We start from the raw sequence: 23,429 nt of genomic DNA on the forward strand, positions 1-23,429 counted from the left end.
GTGAGGGAACTGACCAAGATGCACAGCCAGGCCTGCTGGATGCCAGGCTCTAAGGCCTGAGGAGGCACCAAGGGACAGAACGTGCAGCAGTCGGGCCTTCTGGTGAAGTGCTTTCTTTCCCCAGCTGGGATCTAGGGACACTGAATGACACAGAGAGAGCAGCCAGGAACAACATCCAGTTCCCAGACTTGTTCTAAGTACTTCCTGTGCAGGGAGTATTATTCCCATTTTAAATTGAGAAAACTGGCACAGAGAGGGTAAGGAATTGCGCCCAGTCACACAGCCAACCAGGAGAAAGCACCTCCAAGGGTGATAACATCCCCAAGGGCAGATAATTCTGCAGGTGAGGAAGCAGGCAGGGGACACATGCAGGTCAATGCTCCCAATAAGGAGAGACTTGGGTTCTAATCCTCACAGGGATACCGTGAAATGAAAGCCACCTTGGGACAGTTGGGCTAAGCCAGGAGGGCCCATATGGCTCCAAGGTGAGGTCAGGAGGGAGGGTCTAGGGTTCCCAGTGCTCCTACAGCCTGGCTGCTATGGGTTCGCCTCCTGCTGAACCCAGGGGAAGCAAGCTGTAGTGTCCACCCAGCAAACCCGCCCCACCTCCGTTCACCTAATGTACCTCCTGAGAGGGAGGGTGCTCGCTCTAGAACTGTTCACAACCAAGCTTCCAGCTCAGGCCAGGCCTTTGGGAATACTGGGAGAGACTCAGGCCCAGAGTTGCCTGTTCAGGGAGGGCACCCCTCACAGTTCCTGGGCAGTCGACTTAGGGACAGCAGAGCAGGAAGCAGCTTTAGGTGACACCCCCACGTTTCCATCCACAGGTGAGATGACAAGCCTGCATAAGCTAGTCACATCTGGGACTAGCCTGGCCCTGCACAGTCAGAATTTTCCTGAGGAGGGTGGCCTGGAGGTACTGTGTGTGAACTTAACTCTTAGTGGCTGGATTGGGGCCGGGGTGGGGGTTGAGGCAGCAGCCACGTGCCAGCCACGGTGAAGGAGCCCCAGGTCCCAGGGACTAGCATGGCTATCCGACCAGCGGTGCGGGCACTGGCACACAACCCCTGCCTCCCTCTGGGTCCTCGCCAGCAGTCTTCCTCATCTGAGCTTTGGAACCGCAGGCAAGAAGGAAGAAAGACCTACGTTCTACGTGGGCCAGTTCCCTTACCTATAAACGGATGGATATCGACCTTCTAGGGCGACGTAAGAACTCAGTACAGGGATCGGCCTGGTGCCGCAGTCGGAGTCGTCCGACTGACCATGGCCCTTTGCTCTCCTCCATCAGGGAGGGAGGGCCCATTTCCACGCAGATCAAGATTATCTTGCCCTCGCGTTTGGAGCTCCGCAGGGCAGGGTTTCTCAAATCTGCCTGCACGTTCTAGTCCCCTGAAGATCTCACGTCGGTATTTCTAGGGGAGTCGTCGACCTTCACTGTAAACCGCCCCCTCTCCACGCCCGCCCCGGGAGGTTATGACACACGGCCAGAGTGGCGAGCCTCCCCACGTTAGATCACGGATTCCCCCATCCAGATATGCGGAAGAATCACCAGGGACGCACTAATGACAACAAGGGCAAATTCCTAGGGCGGACCCTAAGGGTCGGTTTCAGCCTGTCCGGGGAGGGGAGTCCAAAGGACCTTCATCTTCAGCATATCCAGTCCACAGCTTTGGGAAGCTCCTCAGCTTGGAGACGCCTATTTTAAGGAGGACAGAACGGTCTAGCGGGCAGCCTCATAGGCGGCCGGCACAGGATGGCCCCGCCTAACCCAGGTGTTGCCTGGCCCCGCCCCCGGCCCACCCAGCGGACCAACACTGCAGGCTGGAGGCTCGGAGCCCCACCCCGCCCAGAAGAACCGGAGACACCGGCCCGTGGGGCTCCCAAGTCGCGCGAGAACTCGCCCGGAAGTGTCAGAGCCTTTTCTAATACTATCGACAACAGAGAGGAAGTTCCGCAAGGCAGCAGCGCGCAGACGCGACACGCCAGCCTCGCACCACCGCGCCTTAAATGCGCAGGCGCGCCAGCTGCTCTCTTTTCTGCTCTTCCTTCTGCCTGTCTCCAGACGTCAGCGGCTGTTGGGTCCTATGTCGCGCCGGGCCCTCCGGAGGCTGAGGGGGGAACAGCGCGGCCAGGAGCCCCTCGGGCCTGGCGCCCTGCAGTTTGTCCTTCATGATGACGATGATGTGGAAGAAGAATGCCCAAAGCGGGGTCCAGGTGGCCGGCGCCCCCGGGGCGCAGGGAAGGAGGGAGTCCGAGTCAACAACCGGTTCGAGCTGGTGAGACGTGAGGCTACCTGGGGTGGGGGCAGCAGGTGGGGGCGGTGTGCGAGGCGGGCCCGTGACGTCACGGGGCGGAGCGACGAGGGTCTGGGCTGCAGTGGGGAGGGCGGGGCGAAAGAAGTGGGCGGTGACCTGAGGCCAGGGGGCGGAGCTACGTTGGGTTTGTGCCGCGGTGAGGGGAGGGGCCATAGCGTTCAGGGGTTGGGTAAGTAGGGTCCAGGCAGCCGCGGGGAGGGCAGGGCCTGTCATGGGGGCGGGACCGCGGTGTGGTGGGCGGGGCATCACTCCCATAGACTCGGGGCTCCAACTCTGATTTCAGGCTTAAGTATTTCCTCCGCGGTGCCTTCGCAGGGCCTTCGCAAATGTTCTCACAACCCAGGACTCTGTGCCTCTCCCTTGCTCGTCGCTTCATCTCCCACAGCAGGTGCCAGGCACCGAGGAATAACGCCCCCACCCTGGGTTCTCCAAAGCTCTGGCTTCAGACTGTAATTTTATTTTTTTTCTTTTGGCTGCGTGGCTAGTGATATCTTAGTTCCCTGACCAGGAGTGAACCTGGGCACTTGGCACTGAGAGCTTAGAATCCTAACCACTGGACTGCCAGGGAAAACCCAACTGGGTCTGTAATTTTGCATGTGCTGGTTCTGGCTCCGCCGACTCCCCTGTGTAGCAGGTAGCATGTCTGCTTCCTGTGCCCAGCACACACCTGGGGCTCCACACTACTGCCAAGCGATTGGAGGAGTAGCAGTAGGTCTGAAGATCTGGGAGAAAACACCTCTCTCTTGGTCTGGCTCCCAACTTCACAGGAAGGTGGCACGTTAGGACCCATCCTAAGACAATGGGGAGTGTAGGCTGCCCATCCCACACAGGAAGTTTGGTTTAATGGTTGTCCATGTCTCTCTAAGGTGAGAAAGCCTCACTCCAGTTTCTGCTGGGGGTGGCATGAAATCTGTCTTCAAAATCTCTGGATTCTCTGTCCACCTCTTCTGAGCCTCCCCACACCCTTGTTTCTTGTCATTTCTTTCTTTATAACTTTTTATTATGGAAGATTTCCAACATATGCAAAAACAGAGTGTTACAAGTAACCTTCATGTTTCCCCTACCAAGCTTCCCTGGCTCCCCACACACAGCCACATCTGGTTGTATTACCCCAAGGCTGTCATCAAATCATTTATCCCTAAATTTTGCAGTTACTTTTGACTTGTCCCAAAACCCTCAGGGCTTCTTTCCATCCCACTTGTTCACAATCTGAAATGGGTTTGTGCTGGAGTTGGCCATTTTCACGGATCTTCTGTCAGGGTAATTTCTCCTTATTCTGACATCCTCCAGGTTTAGTCTTTTTTTTTTTTTTTTTAAGTCAAACAATAATAAGTTATTTAGAGAACATTCACACATCCCAGGCACTCGTGTGATGTTGTGTGCCTTACTGTTTGCCCAGGTCATGTTGTCCCCATTGTACAAATAAGGTAGTAAGTGACACCCACTGTGTAAATCCAGGCTTGATGACTTACAGTTGTACTCTTAACCATGCCCTGGTATTTGTCTCTGAGGCATAGTTAGTGTCCCTTCTGAAGAAGAATGGCAAGTAGAATGGAAAGATGGATGGTAGGGCAGGGTATGTGGGATAAATGGGGGAAAAGGCAGGTTCTTCTCTGTGTGAACAGAGGGAAAGGATGCTTATGTGGAGCCCCATGAACTCAGGTCAGGGGACCAGTGGCTGCACCTGTCTGTCTGTGCTGTGTGTGTTCCCTTGTGCTTTCCGGTAGGACACTGATGTGGCCGGCACAGACCTCCATTGTGGTCTTTGGATTCACACCTCACCTCCCATCGTCCCCTTTAGATGTTCTGCAGACATCTCAGACTTGGTGTGTCCAAGCTTCAGCTGTCTTCTGCCTCCTCCAGCCCTCCCTGACTGTTGAGGGAGCTCCACTCTCCTGTCACTAAGGCCAGCAGCCTGGAAGCACCCATGACCTTTGTCTCTCACACACCACATGCAGAGCCTGGTAAGGCCTGGACGGCTCCAGGCGCAGCGCCTGTGGGGTGGCCATCACTTCCGCCTGAATCATTCTGACCACTCCTGCTCACCCTCTTGTCCTCTGCAGCCTGTCTGGACGCAGTAGCCACAGGGATCCTGTCAGGTCCACGTCTGCTGTCAACCCTGCTTCCTTAATAGCCCCCGAGGGCCTGGGTCATGTTGCTCATCTGCTGGAGCCACAGGCCAGAAACACAGATCTCCCGCTAACCCCTCTGCCTGGGGATGCTGTTCCCCCTCTGTTCCCCCATCGCACACTTCTCAGGCTTTGCTCAGATGTTGCCTTCTGAGTCTTGCTCATCCTTCCCAATTTAAAATTACACCCCACTCCCACTCCCGTCCCCGTTCTTCTGGTCTTTGTCCTTTTCCCATGGAGGTTTATCACAGAGGAAACCAGCCAAGTTACCTCCATGTTCTTTTTATCTTGTGCTGCTTGCCTCCCTCTGCCTTGTGAGAATGGAGACTTCATTGTTCCCCAGTGTGTCCCCACCCCTGGAGTGGCATCTGCCCCCATGGGTGTGCAGGGAGGTTCTCTGAGGCCAGCCTGTGAGAGCCTGCACCTAGCTTTGCAGTCAGAAGGACCCAGATTTGCATCATGGCTCCACCTGTCCTTACCTGTGAGAACTCAGACGACATTCGTAACATATGTGAACGTATGTGTCAGTTCCCCTGCTTCCTGCCCCATGGGGTTGTCACAAGGGATCAGTGAACTCCATGCCAGGCACACAGCACTCAGCAGATGTTGGTATTAAATGATGTTACCGACCAAGAAAGGGTGTAATAGGACTTAAGTGGTTCCCCCACCATCCCTGCGAGTGGGAATATCTCTAGGGTGTCAGTGACTGGGGCTGTCCTCTTTTCTGGCTCTTGGGTGAGTTTCCTTGGCCTTAGATTAGAAATCATCTGTCCTACCTCATTCCGAGTGGTTTTTGAAAATCCATTTTATTGAAATATAATTTATATGATAAACATGCCTGTTTTGAGGGTATAGTTTGAATTTTGCAGCATAACGTACTGCACAACTGTTAAATAGTGTTGTGAAATAGAACTTACTAGTGTTTTGGGGTCAGGGACCACTTTGACAATCTGATTAAAACTACAGAAACTTTTGAAAACTGTCAGGTTTTACTCTAGATCATTGAAAAGTTTTAGCAAAAAGACCATTTTGTTCCAGAGAATTGCATGAGTCTGTCTCTCTGTTTTCATGTACAATGCAGTAACCGGTCTCTGAAAGAAACCTCAATTATAAAGGAAATCTAAAATTATGTAATTAAATAAAAACAAACTTCTTTCAAAATAAGCTTCATTGTTCAGGTTGCTATTGTTTGAGTGGAGTAAGAACTTAACGTTGTTCAGTGACCGCCGACTTGCCAGTATGTGTCATCTTCGTCTTTGATGTCCAGTTCAGGAGCAAAGCACCTGGCTTCATATTCACAAATGTGTTTAATATCAGGTGGCGTTAGAACCTCAATAGCTGTTTTCACTGGTCAAGGGCACATTTGGATGAGGATTACCATAGTTTTCTAAGATTCTTCGTGTTAACGTCATGTCACATCAATTGTTTTATCCTTAAGTCTGTGAGAAAACCTTAGCAGAGATGACCTCACTGATGCCAGTGTCTACCTACAGTAGACAGTAGATGAGGCTTTGTACTCATTAACTACACACCATAGGAGTACTCTGTCAGTATTGCAGAGGTTTAATGTTTTCTCTCTTTAAATGGGAAAAAGAACTAAAATGAAAGGCTTTTTGTTTTTTCAGCCTGCAGGATCTTAGTTCCCTGATCAGTGATCAAACCCAGGCCCCTGCAGTGAAAGCACAGAACCCTAACCACTGGACTGCCAGGAATTCCCCAAAAGGCTTATTTTTGTAGAGCCAAAAATAATCTCTCAATAAACCATGCAGTGCATTAATAGAAAGAAAAGTAAGGTTTCTACTTTAGCCCTGGCAGAATAACCGGTACTGAAGTAGCCCTCTTGCCCTAAACAACTGTAAGACCAGCAGAATACTGAACTAATCGTGTTTAGACATTAGACAACAAACGTTGCAGGTCTCAGGTCCCCGAGTCCCCTGTGCCAGCTTTCTGCTTGGAGACACTCTCCAGAGATGAGCACAGGGAGGCTGTCCCAGCAGACCATGGTGCTCTCGGTGAGTCGGGGGGTGAGGGCTAGACTAGATTTGGGGTCTGCAGAGGTGGCTTGAGTTAAGGGAGAGGGAGCTGGAAAGAGGGAGTTCTAGAAGCCTGCTTGGAGTCTTGGGCTCGATACCTGGCTGTTTGGGCATAGAACAGCCAGTGGAGGAGGGACAACACCAGAGATTGACCACCACTTGAGTTCATGGGCTTGGGAAGGCATTCAGCTCTGACCAGCCAGAGCAGAGAGGCCGCATAGAGAAGCCTGGTGACGAGTGGAGGCTTCCGAAAGGCCTTGCCGTAGGAGTAGGGCACAGTCACCCTCCGGTGAAGAATGCCCTATGCCCATCCTAAGATAGCCTAAAGATAAAGTTTGGAGGAATTGTGCTAATCTGCAAGAAAACTTACTGCCTGCCTAAATAAATATCAACACTCTGTTAAGGAAAACTATAAAATCCAGTCACTCGGCAGTGTCACATCATGACAATCAGTGCCCACTAAAAAATTACAAACACATGAAGAAGCAGGAAGATGTGATTTGTAATCAGGAGAAAAAGCATTCAGTAGAAACAACATGCTGATGACAGATGGTAAAATCATATACAAGCCTAAGACAAGATATAAATATGTTCAAGGATTTAAAGGAAATCATGAACATAATGAGGGAAAAAATAGAGGATCTCATTATAGAAGTAGAAACTATAAAAGGGCAAATTCCAGATGGGAAAATATTTACTATCTGGAATGAATAACTCAATGGTCTGAGTAGCAGATTAGATAATTGAGAAGAAAAGATCAGTGATCTTGAACTAAGGGCAAAAAAAACCACCCAACGATCCAGAAAGGGGGAGCGTGGTGGGAAAAATTAGTACTTTGTAGAGCAGTATCAGGTTGTTTAATGTCTGTAATTGGAGGAGCAGAACGGGAGGGGTTCTGCAGAAAAAGCCATCAATGAAATTGTGGTATAAAGTCTCAAATTTGACACAGAAGAAAGCCCCATAGATCCAAAATGTTCAACAGACTCCAAGTGGGATACAATTTAGCAGCAGTTTAAATCATAATTGCTGAAAACCTATGGTGAAGAAAAGTCATAAAAGACCCTGGAGGTAAGAGACAGGTTGTCTATAGGAAAGCAATTACTGACCCACTCTGGCTCAGAGTGGGTCAGCATCCTTAAAGTGCATTCTATGTCCAGTGAAATGTTTATCACAAATGATTGTGAAATAAAAATATTTTCATAAGCACAAAAGCTGAGAAAAATGATTGCCATAAGGCCTACACTAAAAGAAATGTTAAAGAAAACTTCATTTTGAGGGTAAATGATACCAACTGGTAATGTGGATGTATGTGGCAGAGTGAGGAGTGCTGGATATGGTACATATTATGGTAAGTACACAATGTTTTTTAGTGTTAAAATTTCTCTTAAAAGCAATTGACTGTTTGCCTCTTCTTACTCTGTATTTACCTAATGGGGTTTTGATATTCTTTTATTTTCCTTTCTGTGAATGTTGTCATGAAGTTCTTTGTGCATTGAGCATGAGGACATGGGTTCGCTTCCTGGTCTAGGAAGATGCCACAGGCCGAGGGCCATGTAAGCCCGGGTACCACAACTGCAGAAGCTCACTCGCTGTGGAGCCCATTCTCCACAACAAGAGAAGCCCCAGCAATGAGAAGCTCAAGCACCATAAGTAGAGAAAGCCCACATGCAGCAATGAAGAGCCGGCGCAGCCAAAAGTAAATCTTTTAGAAAAAGAATGAGACAACCCTCAGAAGCCGTACACTGTGGGACTAGACACAAGAAGACACTGGCCTGTGGGTGCAGCGTGCTGGGACAGGCAAAGTCATAGTGGTGAAAAGCCTAGGACTCGGCCGCCTGAGCCGTGGCCCGTGTTGCTGGGGTCATGGAAGGGCCTTGTCTCTTGACCAGAGTTTGGGTCACACACCTCCTCCAAAACTTGTCCTGTACATTCATTTCAAGAGTTTTAGTAAAAAGCTTCCTACCCCCAACAGAGATCCAGCCTCTCCCGCATCCTCACTATTAGTGTGCTTTGCACCCTGTCTTACTGTGGATCCCAGAGTGCACACCAGCAGTGAACAAGAGCCTCTGGAAGTTGGCATCCATTTGGGACCTTGAAGCTGATGACCAACCCGGAGGCTCCTGGATGGCGAGTCAGACACGTCAGGGTGCTGGACAGAGGTGCCGGGTGGCACCGGCCAGTGTGGGTAGCAGTGAAGCTGCCGATGTGCTGAGCCCTTGCGTCCTGCGTGCACAGTCAGAGGTTTTCTTTCCAGGGAAGTTGATCTTGGCATGCTTGTTATTAATTGAAATTTCTCAAAACTTTCTCAGAGCTTCCAAAGGGGGCTCAAAAATGAGAGTTTGTTTGAAGGAAGTGAGCAGGACTTAAAAGAGAACCAGTCCCTAACTTCCCGGAGGTGCAGAATCCTAGACAAAGTGTGCGGGCTGTTCCTCCAGGACCCCCGCCACAGAGAAGAAACATCACAAGACCCTGCCTGTACTTCCTCCCTTTGCGGCGCTGGTGTGGGGAGCAGCCCCCTGCCCCTGCCACTTCCCGTTTCCAGTTGTTACAGAAGAGCTGTGAATTTGAGGGACCGGCAAGCCATCACACAGCCTCACGCTTTGTCCCTGCCCCATGGGAACCTCTACTGCTGAAGACAGGAAACCAGGGCACCCATACAGGCGTATGTCCCTCTCTGAGACCTTCTGTGGGATCCCGGGCCTGTGGGAGCAGGCAGTGCATGGTCGCTGAGGACGTCATCCCAGTTTTGTTTTGAAATCATCTTAGGGCTCTGGGGTTAGAGTGGATTTTATTTTTTATTTTTTGAGCTTTATGTTTTTTGGATGTTCTGAATCGAATGTGGTTTCATTTCTCTACTTTTGGACCTCAGCAAAGCAGCGTGGGCCCCTCAGATCTGACTCGTGGAGCCTGGTGGTTGCTGCTGCTTTGCCTCTGGCTTGCTGGTTCGTTTACTGGCCAGAGGGCCAGAACTTGTCCCATGACTTGTCCCCCGCCCCTCTCGAGCGTGAGGGTGTGCGTCTTCCGGGACCTACCATCCATCCAGATTTGGGTCCCTGAGGTTTGCTTGCATGCGTGTGTGTGGCTTATCCCTGTTCACCACCAACTGAGGTCCCATCCTTAACTCGTGTGTGTCGCCCACCTTCTCCCCAGCGCTGGTCCTGTCTGCCGGTGTAGACTGGCTAACTGGAGTCCAGGCGAGAAAAGGGAGCAGTGAGGCATTAGCTGAGCAATATGTTTGCAAACCGTCGCTCTGGAGTGGTGCTCGGAGGGGGAGCACTTGTCACTGCTCAGCACAGATGATGTGGCCTCATGGCGCCCTTGCGTTCCCTGGGGACCCTAGACAGGTGATGTTCATGGTCCTCCCCTTTGCCACTTCAGTGACCTGACATGCACCCACCACCCCAAGACACATGTGTCTCAGATTCACCTTTGTAATTGGTGACTAGGATGCAGCCCTAACACCCTTGCTTCCCCATCTATGTTTCCAGATAAACATCGAGGACCTTGATGAGGCACCCGGGGTGAACGGGGAGAGAACGGACTGTCTGCTTGTGGACGCCGTGGTGTCAGGGAACAAGAGGAGGGCCCAGAGCAGGCACTCAGAGTCCACCAGGGGCGGCGACGCGGCAGACACAGCGGTTCCCTCAGAGCAGGTGCGGCCCACCCTCCATCCCGCTGCTGTGCTCTGTGACTTGCCCGGCTCCCTGGATTGCCTTGGGAGCCATGATCAGACTCTCATGGACTCCTCGAGACTCGTGGTGGCTGGGAAAGGGCCACAAGTAGGGGCCTCTAGGCACGTCTCCCTGGCACAGGGCCTGCCTCCCACTTTCTGGGTGTGTTGTTTGCCACTGGGTGGATGCTCCTTGAAGAAACAAATAGGCTAGGTTAGGGTTGGATGAGAAGGGGTCCCCATAGGAGGCCCCTCATCATTCACCTGGTAAGTGCTGACTGCAGGCCCATCTGTGCCCTCCAGGGACCTCTGGTGCAGCTGGGCACCACTGGTCTTGGGGTGTTGGGGGGCTTCCTTGAGGACCTTTGAACGGATGGAAGGAGGTGGCCAGGTGAAGGCACAAGAGATCTTGAGGCAGGGGGCCTGCAAGTGGGAGGGGCCGGCTGACCGCGGTGGGGAGTGGCTGACTGGGTGAGGCACGGCAGCAGAGGGCAGGCAGGTGTATGGTCCAGAGCCCATGAGTTGTCAGGGACACCTCAGAAAGGTGGGGTGAGACCAGAGTCAGGGAGCCTGGAGGAGGGTCAGCTGCTGGAGAGAAGTGGGTGTGTTCCTAGGGGATCCAGAAGGCAGGCTGCTGCCATCTTCCCCTCAGCTGACTGCCCCTCCCCCCAGCTAGTTCTTGGGTTTAAGATGTTCTCGCCTCTCTCCATTGAGTGAAATGTGCTTCTTTTGTTAGTCCAATGCCTGTAGCAAACTCCGCAAGAAGAAAAGAAAACAGAAAAATAAGAAAAACGCAGGAGAAACCTCGGTATGTACAGCTGGCAGATTTCCTCTCTGTTCTTTTCTGTTTCTTGAGGTGGTGTTGAAAACAGGCCAGTGTTACTTGATATTTTGTTGACTATTCAGAGATTGGGGAAATGAGCGAACTTGTTCACTTAGATCCCAGAGGCTTGGAGCCGTCTGTGCTGTCCATTTTCTGGCAAACATCTGAAATAGTGCAGACACTGAGTCCCTTCCCGGTCCGGGGTTCTGACTGCCCATCTTACGACACACCTCTCCTTTTTCCTCACTGTTCCTGCAATACATGGTGTTCGGAGTGGACTGTCTTTCAGGAAGGAGACACGATATAATACTTGCTTTTAGTGAAAGTAGATTTTGCCACTGATGCTCCGTTGGTGTGTGTGTCATTTGGGACTCTCAGCAGAATGGCCTGGAGGACATTGACCGCATCCTGGAGAGGATCGAGGACGCCAGCGGTGCCAGCCGCCCAGGCCCGCCCCCCCTGAGCACCAAGAAGCATGTCCTATATGTGGAGCACAGGTGCGGCCGCGCGGGGGAGCAGCGGGCATGGGCGGTGCTGACCCGGCAGGACCTTTCTCTAGCTCTGTGTGCCTGGGAATATTCCGAGTGTATGACCTCCTCTGCTCCTGTCCCTACCACCGACCATGGCCTCCTTCCTTCCTAAGGCAGGGAAGACCCCTCGGTTTCATGCCCAGCGAGTGGTGGCCAGCGTGGCCATGGGCTGTGTGGTTGTAGAGAACGTCAGCAGGCAGGAGAGCGATTTTCCCTGTTGGGTTCTCATGTGACTTTCTAATATTCCCAGGATTGATGTCAGAGCACTCATCTTCATTCTTCTCTCTAAAATTTTCAATTCTCTAGACACTTGAATCCAGACACAGAGCTGAAAAGATATTTTGGTGCCAGAGCTGTTCTCGGGGAGCAGAGGTAAGGCCACCGCTGTGTTCTCACTGAAGGGGGTGGGGAGGGGCTTTAGAGCCACAGTGACAAGCGGAGTCCCAGGGCCTGAGGGGAGTTGGGGAGAAGTCGTGCGGCCTTGCCGGTGGGAGCCAGGCTCTGTCCCTCACCACTGCTGCCCACCAGGGTCCTAATTTTACAAAGCCTTGAAATCTCAGCCAGGTGCATTTTTGCTTTGCAGTCGAGAGCAACTCTAACCTGGAGTTCGGGTTCTGACAGAAGTCTGATCTTTGTGAAGTGGGTTCTGTGGCCAAGGCCGTGTTTTCAAGGCCATGGGAGTGCCCAGAGCGCTGCGATCCCAGGCTCCTGTGGGAGGGGCTGTTCTGCCCCGTGCTCCCTTGCAGGCCCAGCCCCAACTGAGGCAATTTTCCCTTAGCCCAGGCTTTATCTTTTCTTTTTTTTTTCTTTTTTAAAAGAATTTATTTTAATTGGAGGCTAATTACTTTACAGTATTGTAGTGGTTTTTGCCATACACTGACATGAATCAGCCATGGGTGTACATGTGTTCCCCATCTTGAGCCCCCCTCCCACCTCCCTCCCCATCCCATCCCTCTGGGTCATCCCAGCGCACCAGCCCTGAGCACCCTAGGCTTTATCTTTTCAAGTGCATGTTTCTGATTGTAGGACTCAACGCTTCTATGAAAAACAGCTGCTTACTCCAGCAGCTCCAGGCCGGCTGTCTGCTGTGCATCCTGGGCCCGCAGGTCCTGCTGTCTTTCATGTGCCTGGTTTGCATGGCTGAGCTCTGGGCACCGTATAACAGGGCACGGGTGCTGGGGTGTATTTGACTGTAGCCCCTGCTGGCACTTGGCGTGGGGGTGCCACCCATTGCCCTCTTTAGAGTTGAACCCCTGCCCCCAATCTGGGTGTGGCTTCCTGCTCAGATCCATGGGAGGCGTGGGAGGCTTTAAAGACTGTTGTGATAACAAGGTGAAAAATAGTCATGTGTTGAGATTTGTTGCTTTGGTTTTTCTTGGCCTGGTTGCTCACCATGAGGGATCTTGGTTCCCCAGCCAGGGATCGAACCCATAACCCCTTCAGTGGAAGCACGGAATCTGAGCCATTGAGTTTCTCATTGTGTTTTCTTTATAATTTGCTTTTGTTTTTGGTGTTCAGTTATTCAGGACACAGGGGTCTCTGACTTTGTCTTCTTTTTTGGAGTATTAAGGAAGAACGTTTTTAGCTCAAAATGTTGTCTTTTTCACCTGGGCTCCCCTGGGCTCGACCTTCCACCCTGCTTCCTCGCGTCCTCTGTTGGCCATCTGCCCGGTCGTTCTGTACCGCATCTTTACACGCTTGCCTGATCGTATTTCTGTGCAAATTACAGTTGTTAGTATACTAGTATTTAATAGCTCTGCATTTATGTTTTCAGTGGTAAATTGTACTTTTTATCCCATTTACTCCTTTGAACACTTAAGTCCTGTGTATAGGCTCCCCTGAGAAGCTGTGGTTTCTCCTGGGCCCCAGGCCCCACGCGTCTCTGGCCATCTTGGGACCTCCTGGTGCCCTGTGCGCCTCACCTTCTCTGCTGCTGGTGTCTGCTCCCCTCCTTGGCACACCACCTCCCAGGGCAGCCTCTCCCGCCTGGCAGCCCCCTGCAGGGTTGGACCCTCCCTTGGATTCCTAGATGGGACAGTTCTGAGCATCTGGTTAATGCTCTTTTGTACACCTTACCAGTCACCCAGAACCATCCCACATTTCAGTTTACTCCAGGTTTTGACCGCTGTTTTCTTAAGAGTTGTGTTTTCTCCTGTATTTTTTACTTTTTTTTTGGAGTAAGTGGGATTTTAAAAAACTTATTTGGCCGCGTTGGGTCTTAGTTGTGACATGTAAGGTCTTCGTTGTGGAATGTTGGATCTTTGGTTGTGGCCCATGGGCTCCAGAACGGGGAAGCTCAGCAGTTGTGACATGCAGGCCTGGTTGTCCTGCGACATGTGGGATCTTAGCTCCCCGACCAGGGATCAGACGCATCCCCTGCGTTTGAAGGGGAAGGCGGATCCTGAACCACTGGACCACCAGGGAAGTCCCAGTTTTTTACTTCTTTGTTGGAAGAAGGGCCATACTTTTTCATCCCATTCCTCACCCAATCCAGATTCTTACTCATTTTTTTTCTTGATGAAATAATTCAAATAATCAAAGAATTATATAGAGAAATATAGACGAGTCCACTAGGCCACTGCTGCTCAGTTCCGTCATAGAGGAGAAAGCCTTTGGTGTAACCATGGCTGAGGGGAGGGGCTGGCGCCTGCAGCAGAGAACACCAGAGAACACCAGAGAACACTGTCCTTTAAGAGGTTGGGGGAGGGCTAGGGGAGGGAGCCGGGCCACGGCCCACTCGTGCTCGTGTTTGTGTGGCTGGCTTTCTTTCTCCAGAAGTGCGCTGGTGTTTGGGCACTGATGCCCCATCCCTCTGGGGTTTGTTGGTGGACCCTATTCAGCGGGTCGTCATCCAGGGAGGCTAGCGCATCTGCAACTCGTTGCAGGCTCCCTCTCTCCTTGTCGTCTTCACGTTAGGTTCCACCTTGTGCTGCTTTTTTTACCTTTCCTGCTGTTTCACTAGCCTGAGTTTCTTGTTTTTCTTACCTCTACGTGTGTGGTTTGGTTGCTCGGATCACAGTCTGCAGTCCCACCCGGCAGCCTGATGGCTGTTGTCCACTTTATATGCTGTCCTTGCCCGCCGAAGTAAAGCCATGACCTGTCCATGCTCCCCAGGCCGCGGCAGAGGCAGCGCGTGTACCCCAAGTGCACATGGCTGAGCACCCCGAAGAGCACGTGGCCCCGGTACACCAAACCAGGTGAGCGAGGGAGGCGGCCAGGCTCTGTGTGTGCACGTGCTGCCAGGGGCTCCAGCATCTGGACTCAGACCCCACCGCTGTCTGTCTTCTCAGCCGTGTGGTAATCCGCTTTGCTCCACCTTCTCCCTTTGTGCTGCGGGTCCTGCCGCACAGGAACCAGCAAGTTCATTCTTTAGCTGTGGTGTTCTGTGTTCGGTTGCAAACTCACAAGTGTACAGAATTCATAGAACAGCCGCAGAGCAGAAAGGTTTGGATGTGGAGCAGTGCCCTGCTGGGGGCTTGGCTGTGTGGCGTGACAGATGGGGGCGCCCTGGGGCCTGGGGTGCCCTGCAAGGCCCCTTGTGCCCAGTGAGGGCCTGGTGGGCGCCTCGTCCCCCTGGCCCTTCCCTCCCACGCTCGCAACAGCGGCCCCTGAGTGCAGGCAGAGGACACAGTGCCACGGGGTCCTGTTGGGCTGGAGTAGACTTTGTCAGAGACTGTGGCTAAGGGCATCCCCCGACCCTGACAGGTCTCACGAAGGTGCTGAAAGAAATGAAGTTGTCAGGCTTCTCAGACCCTGGACCTGGCATCCAGCGTCATTGTAGGAGCAGAGGGTGTCATGAGTTAGCAGTCCCTGTCGCCTTGGGGGTGGCATCTGGATTCTGACTTTAAGCAAACCATGTCCAGGGCTGACCAGGTTGGGGGGTTGGGGCGGGCTCTGCATGTCCCCCTGTTGTCCACCTTCCTCGGGGGAGAAAGGGTAGAAGGGGCGTCGGAGGTGTGGCCTGAGCCACAGGCAGTCGGCTCTGGGTGTCCTGACGTGGGCAACCCCCACCCCAGGTCTGTCGATGCGGCTGTTGGAATCCAGGAAAGGCCGCTCGGCCTTCGCCTTTGAACACAGCGAGGAGTACCAACAGACGCAGCACAAGTTCCTGGCCGCTGTCGAGTCCATGGAGCCCAATAACATTGTGGTGCGTTGGTACCCTGGTGTGGTCCTGGGGGCATCCGGAGGCCCGGGGCCTGCCTGGGTGTCATCTCGTCAGCACGCATCTTCCCTCCCCCATAGGTCCTGCTCCAGTCAAGCCCCTACCACGTGGACTCGCTCCTGCAGCTCAGCGACGCATGCCGCTTTCAGGAGGACCAGGAGACAGCACGCGACCTTGTGGGTAAGGCCGGCCAGCAGCCAGCGCCTGCCTGCATATAGGCGGGGACACTCTGTAAATACAGCTTTATGGACCTAGTGTACACACAGCTGTTCAGCCACGCCCCTGCTGATTCTGGGTCATTCCCATGGGATGTCAAAGGACCTTGACCATCAGCCGTCACCTCCCCTCCCCCGCCCCAGCAACCACCAGTCCACCCTCTGTCTTTGGACTGTCCTGTGAATGGAATCTCGACCTGTGTGTCTCGGCCTGGCTTCTTTGATTTATCACGATGTCCTCAGGGTTGACCTGTGTGAGCCCTGTGTCAGCATTTCATCCCTTCATTCATTCTCCCACCCTGGCTCCCGGGAGTTGGCCCCTGGGGGCATCTGGGTTTCTTGAGGGGTGTGGCCAAGTCACGACTCCCTTTTGCGTGTGACTGACGCCCGCTGTGTGTTGGCCGGCAGAGCGTGCGCTGTACAGCATGGAGTGTGCCTTCCACCCCTTGTTCAGCCTCACCAGTGGGACCTGCCGGCTGGACTACCGCAGGCCTGAGAACAGGTGAACCAACTGCCTGGGTGTTTGTGGGCCTCTGTGTTCCCTTGCAGGGGTCATAGGCATCACGACGTGAGGGCTGGACAGTCTATGGGGGCACCACTGGGATCCTCGGGTATCTCACTGTGTCTAAAGCTTGGACGCAGGAGGGCTGGGCCCAGGGATGGACAGGACCGGCCGGCCTGGGGTTGACACTTGTGCGCAATAGGACGGAAACCATCAGCCATTTCACCACGTGGGACCTGCAGTTGTACTTCCTCTTGTGTCTGGGCTCAGGACCCTCTGGAAAGCCTATGGTCAGGCGTGCGTGCTGGCACTGGGAGTGCAGTCGTCATGTCCACGTGTGGTTGGTCACGCGCGCATGTGGGACCCTCTTCCTGCAGATGCCCCTCCCCCGAGCCCCCACTCAGTAGCGCAGCCTCCCTCCTAGGCCTCCGCCTCAGGGCCCTGCACACGTGGACAGGCTCCACAGCCCAGGCTCCCTCTCCACCCTCCTGTCGTGTCCCACGTGGGCTGTGTCCCCCGAGCTGGGGGCTGTGCTGGGCCCCAGGGCACCGGGCCAGTCCTGAACTTTCTCTATTGCATTTAATTGTACAAGCTCTCTCCAGTGAAACTCTTTAGTTCTTTGAAATGCTGAAAACACTGATGTTCCTGGCATTAGCAGGCATTAACAGGGCAGTGGTGACAGCTGAAATTGGAGAATAAATTAAGATGATGATTAGTTGGAGGTGTTAAGTCTCTTCCCTTAAACAAGAGTTATTTTTAAGAGAAAGCCCAAGAAGATGGAGGTCTCCACTAACACATCAGCTTGGTTTTCTGTCCGTGCTCCCACATGTGACTGCAGACAACAAGCAGAGTCACCTTCTCTGCAGACAGGACCCTGGCGAACGTTGGCGCTGATTAGGCCACACGGGATATGCCAGCGCAGCCCGCGGGCAGAGGGTGGACGCGGCGTCGGACGAGGTGCCGAGCAACGTGCGGTGCGGCCTGCTGCCGCGCTTGTTCACGAGGAACTGTCTTGGGTCTAGGAGCTTCTACCTGGCCCTCTACAAGCAGATGAGCTTCCTGGAGAAGCGGGGCTGCCCACGCACGGCGCTGGAGTACTGCAAGCTCATCCTCAGGTAGGGCTGCCGCTGCTCCCCAGCCTGGGGCTGCAGCCCGTGGCGTCCGCGCTGGCCCACTCTGGGTTTTGTCTCCCTCTGCCTGCCCTGCTCACCATGCTGCCTCCCCCTGGAAGCCTGGAGCCGGACGAGGACCCCCTGTGCATGCTGCTGCTGATCGACCACCTGGCCTTACGAGCACGGAGCTACGAGTACTTGATCCGCCTGTTCGAAGAGTGGGAGGTGGGTGTGCGCACAGGCCAGGCGGGGTGGGGCCTCCAGGGAGGCTCTGGGGCAGACCCTAGTGCTCCTGCCTCTCTGCCTCGCCACCTGCTTACAGGTGAGCGCTTTCGCAGAGGAGGCCTGGGGGAGGGGACGGCCACGGACCCCTGGACACGTTGGTGCCAGAGGGGTCTGAGACTGGGCAGGAGTGAGGACACCAGCAGCCCTACTGATGGCCTTCAGGGTGGCTTCACATGCAAGCGTTGCTGTGTTAGGTGTGCTAGGTTGCATGTAAGGTATTAGCATCAATTTCACCCGTTTTCTTTTAATTTGCTGCTAGAAACTGTATACTGATGGTGTGCTCCTGTTGGGTGGTGCTGTCTCGGGGGACACCTCCAGTCAGGAGTGGGTAGAGGCAGGAGGTGACAGCCGTTGCTGCTCTTTGAACTTCCTCATAGCACACGCCGGTGTATAATTGAAGGCTAACTACATGGATCCCTTTGAACTCTGGGTCTGTGGTGTAGTTGGGCGAGGATCCCCACCCATGGGGTCTAGTTTACACAAGTTCCTGAGGTCACAGGAACACAGCTGCAGGGGCTGCCTCTGAATGTTTGGGGTGAGACCGTGGCTTCATCCTCACAGAGCATCATACATCGTGTGTGTTCTGCCCTGTGCCCGTGGGCAGGGCGGCGAGGGCCGGGCGTCAGCAGCCGTGGAGGTGGGGGGCGATTCCACTGCCCAGATGACCCTGAGCCTTGGGAAGATGGGCATCCGGCCTTTCCTCGCTCACCCGGCCTGCCTCTGTCCCCACACCTGGGTGCTTTTATTTGCCTTTCTGCACAGAGGAAGGGACAGCTTGCCCATGCAAGCCATGTGCCCGTGAGTATCGCCTTGAAGCCCCAAACTTCTCCTTCCCTTTGTAGGCCCATCGGAACCTGTCCCAGCTCCCAAACTTTGCCTTCTCTGTGCCACTGGCCTATTTCCTGCTGAGCCAACAGGCAGACCTCTCCGAGCAGGAGATGAGCTCCGCGAGGGAGGAGGCCTGTGTCCGGATCCAGCAGGCGCTCACCATGTTCCCCGGAGGTGAGTGTGCCCTGCAGCTCTAGGCATGAGTGGGTCCCGTGCTGGCCCAGCTCCCGATGATGCATCTGAAAGCCAGCTGTGCTCTCAGAGCATCTCTGGGGCTTAGGGCGTCTTCAGATATTAACAGTTCTAGCAGAACTTGTCACCTGAAGTGTACGCTTCCAGGGAGAGGGCACTAGGCTGGGTGTGACGGGAAGCATGGTGTCTGTCCTTGTCCTGAGGACCCCATTCTCACTGGTGAGGAGCTCGGGGTCGGGGTTGCCCTGGTTCTCTCTGATGACCTGCCAGTTTCCATGGGCCCCTGAAGTCTGGCTGTGTGGATGGGAAGAGGGCCCGCCGCCCCATCAGGCCCTGGTGGCATTGTGGTCCTGTTCTGTGTGTAGTTCCCAAGGGGCTCCCTCCCCGGTATGAGCCTGCCTGCGGGTGGCCTGGTTGCTCAGGGCCTCCTGCTCGTCTCGATCTGGCTCCATCCACGCATGGGGCTGCCTGGCTGGGTCTGAGGGGAGCTGACCTTGCCCCATTGAGACCCCTGCACAGGGAGGTCACTTGCTTCATGGGGAAGCCCCATAGGGCAGGTGGGCAGCTGTAGTGTTGCCCGCCCCAGGGAGAGCGCTGGGGGAGGGTCTCTGATGACAGCGTCCAGCACACGTGCTCGGGAGTCTTGGGTGAGCCTCCTCGGCCTCAGCCCCTCAGGGTGCTGCCCTGCTCCCCCACAGTGCTCATGCCCCTGCTCGAGTACTGCAGTGTGCGCCCCGACGCCACCGTGGCCACGCACCACTTCTTCGGACCCGATGCCGAAATCAGGTACAGACTGGAGGTGCCTGGGGCCTGGGGAGCGACCACCTGGGTGTCAGCCTGGGGCCACTGCAGCGTGTCTGCTGGGCGAGCATAGTGTTGCTGTAGCTGTGCATGTGGTCCAGATGCCTGTGTTGCCACCTGCTGCCTTTTAAAATTTCTCATAATAAATGAAGAAAAACCTGTGACGGGAGCCAGGCACCTCAAGGCTGGTCAGTACACCAAGGGGGGTCCTCAGGTCTGTGTCTATAGGTGCACACTTTCTCCAAGTGTTTATGTTGTCATTGGGGAACTTGTTCTTAGTAAGGGTGCTCGCTGCACAGAAGGAAATGCCTGGGTGCCCCGCCCTGGGAGCTGCATCCCGGGACAACAGCCCCCTCGGGGCAGCCTCCTTCTGCTCCAGGTTGCCAACAGCCTGGGACCCCCAGAGCACCAGTGGGCCCATGGAGCCAGCCCACAGGGTCTCACAGTCCCCACTGCCCACAGCCAGCCGCCCGCCCTAAGCCAGCTGGTGAGCCTGTACCTGGGGAGGTCACACTTCCTCTGGAAGGAGCCGGCCACCATGAGCTGGCTGGAGGAGAATGTGCACAAGGTTCTACAGGCGGTGGATGCCGGGGACCCTGCCGTGGAGGCATGTGAGAGCAGGTGAGCTGGGGTGTGGGAGCAGGCAGTGCGGAGGGCCGGCCTGTCTCGCGGGGCCGCGGCCTCCTGCAGTGCCACCCTCATCTCCCGGCCCCAGGCGCAAGGTGCTGTACCAGCGGGCGCCCAGGAACATCCACCGGCATGTGGTCCTGTCTGAGATCAAGGAGGCCGTGGCCGCCCTGCCGCCGGTAAGGAGCGTGCTGACCACAGGCTCTGTCCCTCCAGCAGCTCTGCCCCCAGGTCATGGTCCATGCAGAGCCCCCTGAGAGGCAGAGCCATGCCTGCAGCTTCCGTGATCTTACGGGGTGCAGAGTGGTGACCTGGCAGCTCAGGGCCCACGGCCTGTAGCCAGCAGCCCTGACATTTGGGGGGAGTCACAGCACCTGTGAGCGGAGGCCCTGTGATCCCCACACATGTGCTTGTCCCGGGTTCACCCCGATCCTCAGAGCAGACAGGCTGAGTGTCCTGGTGGAGGAAGCCCCCCGCCCCAGACTTCCCCGACAGGGAATGCAGCCCACTCCCAGCAGAAATATCTGGTCCAGAGTCGAGTCAGTTGAAAGCAGCCCATGCTCTTTGTCCCTTCCCATAGGATGTGACCACACAGTCTGTGTTGGGCTTCGACCCTCTGCCCCCACTGGACACCATCTACTCCTACGTCAGACCAGAGAGGTACTTCTTGCTTTGCTCCTGGGCTTGCACTGCTCCGAGGTCAGTGCTGGGGCTCGGAGGGTCTCGGAAAAGAGTCAGCCTCTGCTGGCCGTGTGTTTTCACATATCTGTCCACCCAAGGGCGTTTCTCTGTCAGGTTCTGGAGCAGGTGGTGGATACAGTGGGACATGGGTATTGAATCCAGGAGTAAACGTAATCAGAACTGGTGTAAGAACCTGGAGGAGACAGCTGTGAGCCTGGGTTGTCAGGAGCATCTGGTTTCCCGTGGGAGCTTCAGCCCGTGCAGGGCCCCAGGGACAAGCGTCCAGCACAGCCAGAGGCTGGGAAGGAGGCCCCGAGGCCCAATTGTCCAGGCTGCTCCAGAATCGTGTCGGAGACGGCCTTTTTTCCCTTTCCTTATGGACTTTAGCACTGAGTGAGTAAGTGCTTCACTTCACGCAGAGCCCACCTCACAGTCCCCAGCCTAGGAGACTCAGACAGACTTTCTCACACACAGGGCTCAAGTGGAGGTATTTTCTAGAGCCAGGTATTTTTTTCCTCCGTTGAAGTATAAAACAGAGTACACGTTCATAAATACAGTCCACAGTTAAATTGTCAGTGGATTAAGATGAAAATTATTAATGATGAGTATCAGAAGGCTCAAAGCCCAGCTGGCATGTGGGGTGTGGTCCCACTAAGGACAGTTGGGGGCCATCCTGGCTCCAGGCGCCCAGAAAGTGCAGGAGGCCCCCGAGATGCACTTGCTAACATCGTCTCTCACTGCACAACTCGGAGGGAAGGACGCTTGGAAACACAGCTTTTCTCAAGATGCAGTGGGGCTCGGCTGCAGTGGCCCCGCTTTCCACTCTGCTCAACCAGCCTCGTTCCAGAGGGCCAAGCCTGCTCTAGATCCCCTTCCCGCTCAGGCCCCAGCCTCCATGGGGGCTGCCCTCCCAGCCTACCAGGCCTTTCTGACCATCCTGACTCCCTCCTGCAGGCTCAGCCCCGTCAGCCACGGAAACACCATTGCCCTCTTCTTCCGCTCACTGCTGCCCAACTACACCGTGGAGGTATGTGGTGTCAGCCCACGGGGCGCCAGCCTGAGACCGGGTGTTGGGCCTGGGGGCCCGGCTCAGACGAGTCTCATTTCCACAGGGGGAGCGACCGGAGGACGGGGGGCCCGGGGGTCTGCACCGTGACCAGGGCCTGAACAGACTGATGCTGGCCGTGCGGGACATGATGGCCAACTTCCACTTCCACGACCTGGAGGTGCTGCCCGAGGAGCACCCTGAGGGCGACGGGGAGTGGGACTGAGTCCAGTGGGGTGCACGCCCCAGCGCTGCACAGTTGTGCTCCGGGTTCTGTTCTGGTCGGATCGGCCAGGTCGCCGCCTGCTCTGCTCTTCTATAAACTACGTGGGTTGCACTCTGCCGCGTGAACTCTTCTTTCCCAGGGCTGCAGTCGCCGCCCCCAGCTCCCCTCACGGGCAGGACCTCGCTGCCACTGCCCTGCTGCCCCGGGGCATCACAGGGCCAGAGTCCACGCTGGCTTCAGGGGACGCGGGTGGGTGTGGAAGCCGAGAGATATGTCTTGGGAAGATTGCTCATCCTGGCAGCTCTGGGGAGTGAACGAGGCAGAGACTAGGGGGCACTTGATCTGGGGGCAAATGGACTGAGGGGTGGAGAGGGCGAAGACCAAGATGCTTCATCCAGGTTGCGTCCTAGCACTCGAGTGACAGCTCAGAACCACACGGGCTGCCCGTGACTGAGGACGCTGTGTGGTGGTGCAAGGATCCAGGCCACTGAGGTTGAGTCCCACTGGGTACTCTTGTCTACTGAGCACCCTCCCGGCCCTGACCTCTGCCCACAGAGGCTGCCTGTGTGCTCCAGGGCAGCAACTGGGCCCCAGGTCAGTGTGGCAACAGGTGTGACCTAGTCGTCTCCCATCAACAGCCACCCAAGTCTGTTCCATCGCCCATCTTCCAGGAAGTCCAAGGCATCCTAGTGATGTGAGCTCACCCTCCAGCCATTCCCAGGTGAGGGGCACCTGAACACCTGGCAAGGACAGCGCCCTTCAGACATGATGCTGTGAGCTAAACTTCCCACCATCCACACCTAGCTCCAGAGACCAGGCCTGCCCTGGAGCCACACGGCCCCCACCAATGTGGCCTGTGATAGACTTTGCCCAGTAACACAGTCTGCTGGAGATCTTCTGGGAAGGGACTTGCTCTCTGAAAATGACAGGCAAGCAAGGAGAGCTTGGTGCCCTGCTTCTTTCAACTTTAAATACATTTAGGTGGGGCTGTGATGTATGGAGCTACAGCAGCCATCTTGCAACCAGCAGTCCAACTTTACGATGAAGAGCCAGGGTCCTGGGATAGTGAAGCAGAGGCTGGGCCCAGGCCTGCTGCCCACACAGTGCTTAGCCATGCTGCTCTGGCTGCTAGAGTTAGACAGCCAGGGCCCTTACATCTAGACATCTGTGCTATAAAGTCTCACCTGACCACTCAGACCTTGTGTTGCTCATGGATTGCTGTTGTACTCTTTCCTACCAAGTCACACCACACC

General features: G+C 54.9%; 1 protein-coding gene across 2 annotated transcripts; it reads left to right on the forward strand.

Moving 5' to 3' along the window:
- Positions 1-1,944: 1,944 nt before the first annotated feature.
- TCF25 (transcription factor 25) lies at positions 1,945-22,292 on the forward strand. Of its 2 annotated transcripts, none has more exons than XM_055551958.1 (18): positions 1,945-2,276; positions 9,966-10,130; positions 10,884-10,955; positions 11,349-11,467; positions 11,807-11,872; positions 14,615-14,697; positions 15,517-15,647; positions 15,743-15,842; positions 16,286-16,379; positions 17,402-17,494; positions 17,611-17,716; positions 18,619-18,778; positions 19,495-19,582; positions 20,060-20,218; positions 20,313-20,403; positions 20,805-20,884; positions 21,860-21,932; positions 22,018-22,292. In XM_055551958.1, the coding sequence occupies exons 1-18, from the start codon at positions 2,085-2,087 to the stop codon at positions 22,174-22,176; spliced, it is 2,031 nt and encodes a 676-aa protein (XP_055407933.1). In that variant the 5' UTR covers positions 1,945-2,084; the 3' UTR covers positions 22,177-22,292. The 2 variants fall into 2 exon arrangements, with proteins under 2 accessions (XP_055407933.1, XP_055407934.1); XM_055551959.1 differs by having other exon boundaries at positions 11,352-11,467.
- Positions 22,293-23,429: the final 1,137 nt, after the last annotated feature.

This window comes from Bubalus kerabau, chromosome 17 (genome assembly GCF_029407905.1).
Source record: "Bubalus kerabau isolate K-KA32 ecotype Philippines breed swamp buffalo chromosome 17, PCC_UOA_SB_1v2, whole genome shotgun sequence".
Classification (NCBI taxonomy): Eukaryota; Metazoa; Chordata; class Mammalia; order Artiodactyla; family Bovidae; genus Bubalus; species Bubalus kerabau.

Coding starts and splice junctions, on each gene's coding strand:
- TCF25 (XM_055551958.1), top strand. CDS start 2,085: ATGTCGCGCCGGGCCCTCCGGAGGCTGAGGGGGGAACAGCGCGGCCAG. Junction 11,468..11,806: donor GTCCTATATGTGGAGCACAG/GTGCGGCCGCGC, acceptor TCAATTCTCTAG/ACACTTGAATCCAGACACAG. Junction 19,583..20,059: donor GGACCCGATGCCGAAATCAG/GTACAGACTGGA, acceptor CACTGCCCACAG/CCAGCCGCCCGCCCTAAGCC.